The sequence below is a fragment of the Ananas comosus genome, linkage group 2 (genome assembly GCF_001540865.1).
Source record: "Ananas comosus cultivar F153 linkage group 2, ASM154086v1, whole genome shotgun sequence".
In the NCBI taxonomy this organism is placed as follows: Eukaryota; Viridiplantae; Streptophyta; class Magnoliopsida; order Poales; family Bromeliaceae; genus Ananas; species Ananas comosus.
The window spans coordinates 14,476,879-14,486,758 of record NC_033622.1 but is presented as its reverse complement, the minus strand read 5'-3'; the positions used below and the strand labels follow the sequence as shown (position 1 = coordinate 14,486,758).

Sequence of the window (9,880 nt, the reverse complement as noted above, 5' to 3'; positions counted from 1 at the left end):
AGCGAGCTGACCCCAGCTCGTGTTCGGCTCGTTTATTAAACGAGCTGAAAAATTCAGCTCGTGTTCGGCTCATTTACTAAACGAGCGAGCCGATCTCGAGCTCATTTCAAATCGGACACAAGCTGACTCGCGAACAGTGAACTGGATTGCCACCCCTATTTTTTTTCACGTATCCTCGGCATTAAAAGTTTCCGAAGAGAGACACAAAAAAAAATTGTAGCAGTCATACAAGGTAATGTGATGTTTCGGGCCAAACAAATTTGCTCTTCTGAAATTCATTAATTTTATCATAATTTTTTAAAAACATATTTATTATATTTGTATTTAATAAATACAAATATGATTAATTGTATATTAGATAAGATTGTGTCACTGTTACATAGTGGGCTTACTCCCGAAGAGACCAATGGCATTCGAAAAGTCAAAACGAGTCATAACGAGTCATCACTGTTTCGTAGGTGCATTATTATTATTTTAATAGAAGGCGATTGGTGCACCGTGTTCATTCTTTTTTACGGGATGAGCCACCCACTCACCGCTACCATTCTACTTCTCCTATTGTGGTTCAAACGTTAAAACAACTCCCCGTGTGGAACATATGACAATTAAAGCCTAAATACAACGGCGTGCGCCCACACGGTCCCTTACTCCTCCCTTTACATCGATGCATCTAATAATCATCTCATCTCAATAAGAAGAAGAAGAAGAAGAAGAAGAAGAAGAAAAGAGGAAAAAAGATAAAAAGAAAAGCAGAAGCAGAGGAACAAAAGAGATGGGTTAGGTTACCTCTCCACACGGCACCACCAAATCAAAACCCTAGTTTGGATTCCTTTCTCTCCCCCGCGACTCCTCGACAGGTGATGCCGAAACCGCTCAAATTCCTCGAGAATCTGATGAGGCCCTTCAGACGACGCAGAGATCGAGGTGAGAATTCGAAACTCGCCCTTCCCCTCTCCGATCTCGCTTTTGATAGGTTTAGTTGATTGATTTGGGGCGGGGGGGAGTTTCGCAGAGGCGGAGGAGGATCTGGAGGCGATCGCGGCGAAGGAGCAGAAGGTGTTCCGCTACGAGACGCTGGCGGCGGCGACGCGGGGCTTCAGCCCGAAGCAGAAGCTGGGCGAGGGCGGCTTCGGCCCTGTCTACAAGGTATGACCCGGACCAGATTCCAGCCAGCCGAAAGGATTCGGGCTCGTTTTTCTTTTTTTTTGGGTTAATTTTTGGGGCTTTGAAGGGGCGGTTGGAGGATGGGCGAGAGGTGGCGGTGAAGCGGCTGGGAATGGGGTCGAGGCAGGGGGCGAAGGAGTTCACGAACGAGGCGATGCTCCTCTCGCGGGTGCAGCACAAGAACGTGGTGAACTTGTACGGCTACTGCACGCACGGCAACGACAAGCTCCTCGTCTACGAGTACGTCCCCAACGAGAGCCTCGACAAGCTCCTCTTCGCTGAGCGTACGCCCCTTCTTCTCCCCCTTTATTTTCCCCTTTAATCCATCCTCTCACAATACAACAATGCATTTCAGTTCCCCTTTTTCAATTCCTTTCCTTTCCTTTCCTTTAGATAATTATCTAAATTTGCTGTAGATTAGCGGATAGGATGGGGAAGTTGGTAGAAAAAGTTGTGACAATGCCGACGAAAACAAGACAACTGAGATATTTTACTGGGAAGGATTCGGGTTTGAGTGCCTCCTAAATGTCCTTTACATATATAGGCTGTTAAAATATTGATATATTCATAGAGCATTGTAAATTGTGTTAGCGAGTTGGTCAGAGCATCTCGTATCTTATGAGGATAATATTTCTTCTTCTTCTTCTTTTTTTACAAAGATATGAGGATAATATTTCGAGTTTGCATTTTGCACTATGTTGCCTGTATACAACCTTATCTTTTTTTTTTAAAAAAAAAGAGATAGATAACAAACTATCTGTTTTATTTATTTTATTTAAATATAAATTTAGCTAGAAATATAAATTAAATAAAATTTTTCATCAAACTCATTGGTACTTGCCTTAGGGACGCTTCTTTCCATTCCACTTTTCAATGTTTGATAGTGATTAATGCTAAACAACCTTTAAATGCATGTAAAGTTTCTTACAATTTAATAACACGTTTAAAAATCGTTTGTCGAGGGCTCGACCAAAGCATTTCATTTCACACGGGTCATGAGATGAGATGAGGTGTCTCAGTTTACTCTTTCTCTCTTTTTTAAAGCAATGTATGTAGTAATCGAGGTACGGATGTGGCTCTTTGGTAGAGGACTAAGAGGAGGAAGGTGATTTGCCCTCTACGCGGAGAATATTTTCTCTATTAAGAGTTTTCTTCAATAATAATAATAATAATAATAATGATTGTTAATTTAAGATTTGAATATAGTTTGAAAGTATAATAAAATATTTTTTAAAAAATATTAATTGGAATATATAATTATTTTGTTGTTGATGATTAGATATCTTGATATATCACATACCACAGTTGAATTGGGTTGTATTATATCTTTTGCCGCGTAGATTATTAAGAAAAGATATTTTTCTTTACAAATTGGAAATATTTTGGGCGGCTCACTATAACCTTCCCTTTATTTATTTGTGTGCTGCTATTACTTACAATGTTAATATTTTTTAATAGATCATCCATGCACATAACTATACGCAACTGCAATATAAGAGAAAATATGTAGGATTTGTTTGGATGTGGCAATAAATTTTTTTTTTTGATGATCTATTAAAAAATATTAACATTGTAAGTAATAGCAGCACACAAATAAATAAAGGGAAGGTTATAGTGAGCCGCCCAAAATATTTCCAATTTGTAAAGAAAAATATCTTTTCTTAATAATCTACGCGGCAAAAGATATAATACAACCCAATTCAACTGTGGTATGTGATATATCAAGATATCTAATCATCAACAACAAAATAATTATATATTCCAATTAATATTTTTTAAAAAATATTTTATTATACTTTCAAACTATATTCAAATCTTAAATTAACAATCATTATTATTATTATTATTATTATTGAAGAAAACTCTTAATAGAGAAAATATTCTCCGCGTAGAGGGCAAATCACCTTCCTCCTCTTAGTCCTCTACCAAAGAGCCACATCCGTACCTCGATTACTACATACATTGCTTTAAAAAAGAGAGAAAGAGTAAACTGAGACACCTCATCTCATCTCATGACCCGTGTGAAATGAAATGCTTTGGTCGAGCCCTCGACAAACGATTTTTAAACGTGTTATTAAATTGTAAGAAACTTTACATGCATTTAAAGGTTGTTTAGCATTAATCACTATCAAACATTGAAAAGTGGAATGGAAANGGTCAATTTTTTCATATTTCCTTCTCCCAAAAATCTTGCTGACCAAGCCAACCTCTCTTCCGTACCAAAATTTTAGAATGCGAGTGACGTAATATTTTTAATTAATAAAATAAAAATTTTAAATTAATCCGTCACATTATGATTGTAAAAATATTTTTATTATATTTTTTTTAAAAATAATGTGATTATATTTATTATTATTAGTGTGATACAAATATGACATAATAGAACCCGGAGAGAGAGAGAGAGAGAGAGAGAGAGAGAGAGAGAGAGAGAGAGAGGTAACGCCTTTGTGCAGTAGGTGACAAAATAGCTAATAATAATACCACGTAGATCCCATGTCATATTAAGCTCCTTTTATTTATTACCTAAAATTCACGATAATTCCTTTATTATACAGTAGGTGACAAAATAGTGAATGATAATACCACGTAGATCCCATGTCATATTAAGCTCCTTTTATTTATTACCTAAAATTCATGATAATTCCTTTATTATATATATATATAGTGTAGTTTAATAAAAAAGATTTTTAAAATCTTTTTTTATCTAATTAATAATTTTTTACATTTTATTAATTTTGTAAATGAAAGTAAATAAGATTAGTTTTAACAGAATTTTTAGTTTATTTTCATAAGAATGGATTGAATGTAAAATAGAGAATAATTGAGAGCCTTTCGGTAAAGAAAAGATAAAATCTAATAAGTGTATGTTCGATAAAAATAAAAATGGTTGATAAAAGGTAAGAGTTCTGTTCTAATTAACTGTTTGTTTCGCTTTGAATAGATTTATTAATTAATTTGATTGTACTTCTATATGAGTTATAGAGTAACGAACGAAGTAAAACAAGTAGGACACGTCATTGGCTGCCAGAGTGGGGTAGGTATCCTGAAGTAGTTTGTTGATGATATATAATTGATGAGAGAAATACTAAATTTACAGTACAAAAAAAAATATAAATTATAATTTCTGCAGTACTTTCGTTGATAAAATTAGTGAAAAAAAATAGTCTTTGGATTAAGATGCAGTAGGATTACAACCTAACCAACCTATTCGGGTACGTACGTAGTTATATAATTGCATTAATATTCATTTAAAAAAAAAAAAGAAAAAGAAAAAGAAAAATAGAGGGGAGGAGGGCGGCGCGGTGATGTTTGATGAAGATTTGAAAATATGAATAATTGATTTGTGGCGGGCAGCAGAGGGGCCGCGGCGCGCGGAGCTGGACTGGCGGCGGCGGTACGAGGTGGTGGTGGGGGTGGCGCGGGGGCTGCTGTACCTGCACGAGGACGCGCACACGCCCATCATCCACCGCGACATCAAGGCGAGCAACGTGCTGCTGGACGATCGCTGGGCCCCCAAGATCGCCGACTTCGGCATGGCCCGCCTCTTCCCGGAGGGCCTCACCCACGTCAACACCCGCGTCGCCGGCACCAACGGCTACATGGCCCCCGAGTACCTCATGCACGGCGCCCTCTCCACCAAGGCCGACGTCTTCAGCTTCGGCGTCCTCCTCCTCGAGCTCGTCTCCGGGCGCAAGAACTCCTCCTTCATCCCCCTCGCCGACGCCGACGCCGACACCCTCCTCGAATGGGTACACCTCCACTTCCACACTTACACTTTTCATTTGTATGAATATTAATTGCACCATACCGCCGATTTTAAGATATATATATATTCGTCCTTCCTTCTTTAATTGTGATATGATAAATTTGGCTCCCTTGTGCGTCGCAGGCTTGGAAGCTCCACAGGAAGGGCCAGAGTTTAGATCTGATGGATCCTGCTCTTAGAACGACGGCAGTTCCGGAGCAAGTCAAGATGTGCGTGCACGTCGGGCTTCTTTGCACTCAAGCCGACCCGAAGTTAAGGCCCGACATGAAGCGGGTGGTCGTAATACTATCGAAGAAGCCGAGCACACTTGAAGACCCAACCAGGCCCGGCGTCCCTGGTTCGAGGTACCGCAGAAGAGCTTTAGGCCCTGGTGGATCCCGCTACTCCGGCGAGTCGAGCTCTAGCATGACCTCCCCCTCTGCGTCTGCCTCTGCCTCGATCTCAACCGTCGCGTCTTCTTCTAATGCCAACAACACGGCAACAATCTCACGCACCAGTGCTAGAAGCCACAGCCAACCTTCGCATCAAAGGAAGTGAAATTATATATATACAGATGAAGGAGAGAGAAATAATGTTGTCTATTCTATTTATTTTTTTGCTGTATCATATTAGAAGAAAGTAGTTTTGTTCCTCATCCTTTTGACTGCTTGTATATTGTTGTTGCCATTACTTTGATTTAGTTTTAGATAGCTTGCCGTAAGAGGGAGTGTTTTTTGGCTCGGAAAGAATTTAGAAATCATAAGCTATCTATTGGAGTCATCAAATGGAATTCGCGAATTCGATTGTGATCATTATCCTGAGTTTTGTTTGGGAAGTGCTTGATATGTTAGGCTTTTCTCACTTTTGGAATAAAATTCTGAGAACATAGAAGTACGGGGATGTTAATGTTGTTATACTTTCTCTGGCGAAATAGTCTCACTATGTTCGAAATTGCACGATGCTACGAATTTGATAGGATCTTATCAGCAACATCTTGAGCCTGAAATTTCTTGGGTGCACATACCATATGCTTATATAATACCCAGATTCATCCCACATTATATTTTAATTTACTATTTTTGGATGTATCTTTACTGATTCATCCCACATTATATTTTAATTTACTATTTTTGGATGTATCTTTACTATATATATTCTTTTCAGAATCTTTTATGCATAGCCACCTTCGAGTCTTCACATCTTTTATTCTAAAAGCTGGGATTTAGAAACATTCCTAAGGCATTACCCTACACAAGGATACTCTTTTCATTTCTGATTCAATCCTGTTTGTTTTGCGCAAGGATTTTCCGCGTTTTTTATTTTATCACTTGTTGGTCCGGTGTGGTGTGAGTCAAGCCAGGTTGGGACAGGTCAGGTCGATATGGCTAACATTAGCATCTCGAACAATGACGATGCAGATCTCGTGTTTGTTGATGTGGAAACAACATCGGACTCGATAGGGAGCCCAATGGGCCATTATCTATTGGTCTCGGTAAAGTTGTCTAAACGGTGAGTGGCTCGGATCACGCTTACTATGCTTGTTAAATTGTTAGTCACAGTACTCGATTGGACCATTTTTTGCCTCAGCACTCAGCAGTAAATTGAGTTATAGAGAATTACAAACTAGTTGGCAACTGAGTGTATGGTAAGCCCCAAAATACGTACAATACACCAAAGTAAAAACGATATCATTTTTTTTTTTTGTCCCAATAATAGGCGGGCCCCCATGTTGTAAGGTTTTATTTGTTTTCTTTATGTAGTACGGTTTCTCTGGTTATGAGAAATACACCCCAATAACACTCGCAACGGAAAAAAAAAAAAAAAGAAAAAAAAAAAGAAGAAGAAAATGATGTCTTATTAACATCAATTGTTTGACTCAGATCCTACGACCAATACGATACATTTGAGTAAAGGTCCAAAGTGGATGAACCCAATATCTCGTGTAGTATTGTTATGCAAATTCTCCTCTCCATAATAGTCATAGGCAATTCCTACAGCCCGAATGTTTGTCAATCTCATAATGACCGTTTTAAGCTTAGATCTCCTACAATTTATCAACATGATTAATTGTAGATAAAAAAAAAAAGAAAAATAATTTAATTATTAATTAAAACAAGTCATTATTCAAAAAAATGATTTTCAAAAAGTCATTATCGGCCGAAATATTTAACATGCAAGAAATTTCTACAGTCTGCTGAATTGCAAAGATCAGATCTAACTCGGCGCCACTATCGACAAACACTCAATTTATTAAAAGATCAGAGTGGGAGCCTTTTAGATTCTAAGGGTCAAAAGTGTGGGCAGCTTCAATGAACTCTCCCAATCTAAATGTTTTAAATGGCAACTTGATGAAAAATGATTTAAATTTAGTGCAGTTCAAAGTAAGCCCAGTACGCGCCAATTCTTTTTTTTAAAGGGAATTTCAAGCACAAAACCAACCTTCCTTCCTTTACACTAATAACTGTGCAACAAGTGGCCACCCACGATACGAGCCCTTGGCTACCAAGATTCCACGCGCTACCTTTTTCTATATAATTTATTGTACGTATTTCACTGTTATGTGCACTTTTTGACGTCAACCGGGAGGAGTACTATTGCCTATGCCCAATGCTGATACGCTGTAGTATGCCTAGTTAATTCGTGATTAATACGCGAATTATTCGCGTATTTTTTAATATACAAATTAAACGGGGCGTTTCCTATTTTCGAAAAAAAAACACGATTTCTTTCTCAAAATAATTATTCGCGAATTATTCGCGATTCGCGAATAATTCGCCAAAAAAATCGGTGATCGCTGTTGCGGACTCGCGACTGAGTGTGGCGTTGTCGCCGCTCGAGTCATCGTCGTCCTCCGCCGCCCTCGCCGGCGCCAGGAGCAAGGGCTGCGGCTGCGGATCCTGTCTCGTCGCCGCTCGCGTCGTCGTCGTTCTCTGCCGTCCTCGACGGCATCGGGAGCAAGGGCCGCGGCTGCGGATCCCGTCTCGCCTCTGTGGAAAAGTAGAAGCTGAACAGAAAAAAAATCGGGACTCACGGGAGGCATGGATGGCACGCGGTCCACGAGGCCATTTCCACCTCGTGAACCGCATGAGGAGGAGGTCCACAGTGGACCTCCCTCTTTTATATATATATATATATATATATATATATATATATATATATATATATATATATATATATATATATATATATATATATATATTATTTTATTTTTATTTTTATATAGAAATATTTATATGATATTTTATTTATAAATTTGTAATTATTTATTAATATTTTTAAATATATAAATCTTATATATTATTAATATATGTTTATTATTAATATATGAATTATTTAATCTATATATAAAATTATAATATAATATATATAGTATATTAATTATTATATATTTAATATATAGCCGAATTTTTGATCCCGAATTTTTAATGGGTGAACGTATAATATCCGTATAAATCATGGTATCCGAATAATTACCGAATCCGTTTTTTTTAGCCATATTTTTTTAACGCATTTAAAAATTAAAAGACTAATTTTATCCGAATTATACCCGTATCGAATTTTGTGCCAAATCCGAATTAACTAACTATGGTAGTATGTATCATACGAAGAAGTATTATTGATCTCTCTCTCGTCTCTCTCTCCTCTCTCCTCTCTCTTCTCTCGTCCATCTCTCTCTCTATATATATATATATATATATATATATATATATAGAGAGAGAGAGAGAGAGAGAGAGAGAGAGAGAGATCTCTCTCTCTATATATATATATATATATATATATATATATATAGAGAGAGAGAGAGAGAGAGAGAGAGAGAGAGTAGGGCTACTATACTCTTATGGGTATTGGACCATTCGTATTCATAAGTTGTTTTCGATGATGGGGCTTCCGAATCAACGATCCACTCCGTTAAATATGATCTAGAGTATTTGAAACTTCTAAAATATAAATTTTGTAATTTTTCTAAATCATAATAAAGTCCATCAAATGAGCATAAAATGAACGGTCAAAATCAAACGACGTCCTAAAAATGGATGATCGGATCCTTCAATTCAAAATCGGAGTTATTGATCTTTATCTAGGTAGCGAATAGAATTTTCTATCAAAAATTCAACCTATTCCATTTCTTTTACACCATTAAACTAGCAAGTATTCTATACCGGCCGTTAAAAATTATCAATTTTGTGAGCTTTTGATCGTAAGGTAAATGATGTCGAAAAATTATAAAATTTAATTACTAGAAGTTTTAAATGCTCTAGATAATGTTTAATTGTATGGATCGTCGATTCGGAAGCTTTATCATCGAAAATAATTTATAAGTACGAGGGCGATCGTACTCATAAAAGTATAGTAGCCGGACTATATATATATATATCTATATATATATATATATATAATTTTAAAAAATTTATCACATGACAACACTTTGAACCAGCTTAAGTCCTCCACATAATTTTCTTTTTATTTGCTTTAATCAAACCGAATTTTTCTTTTTCTTTACTTGAACAGAACCGATCATTATTGAGTGCAAGCTCCTCCGAACCGGCTCAAGTCTTTCACATATATTTTTTTCTTTATGTGAACCGAATTTGTTTTCTCTCTTTCTTTGCTTAAGCCGAGCTGGGCCAACCTGTTGCATCGGACCGAACCGACCCCACTGCTCCACATGTTTTTATCTTTAAACTGATAATTTTTTTGCTTTAATCAAATCTATCACTGTCGAATATAAGCTCCACCTTAAACTGACTCAAGTTTTTCTCTTTCTTTGCTTGAACTGAATCGAATTTTTTCTTTGCTCGAACCAAACCGAATCATATCTCTGCATTAAGTCGAACTGTTCTTTTTCCTCTTCCTTCGATTATTATCTTCGTTCATCGGCAAGATGAATCTCATCCCTTATGATCTCTTATTTCATCACCATCTTCTCTTCTTTTATCGTCTTTTTTTTTTATTTTTTCTCAATTATTTTTC

The 9,880-nt window shown here is 37.0% G+C and overlaps 1 protein-coding gene across 2 annotated transcripts; it reads left to right on the top strand.

Annotated features, from left to right (window-relative positions):
• Positions 535–5,815, top strand: LOC109706453 (putative serine/threonine-protein kinase). 2 transcript variants are annotated; one of them, XM_020227268.1, is made up of 5 exons: positions 535–924; positions 1,013–1,146; positions 1,232–1,448; positions 4,522–4,913; positions 5,054–5,815. In XM_020227268.1, the coding sequence occupies exons 1-5, from the start codon at positions 861–863 to the stop codon at positions 5,465–5,467; spliced, it is 1,221 nt and encodes a 406-aa protein (XP_020082857.1). In that variant the 5' UTR covers positions 535–860; the 3' UTR covers positions 5,468–5,815. The 2 variants fall into 2 exon arrangements, with proteins under 2 accessions (XP_020082857.1, XP_020082856.1); XM_020227267.1 differs by having other exon boundaries at positions 4,519–4,913.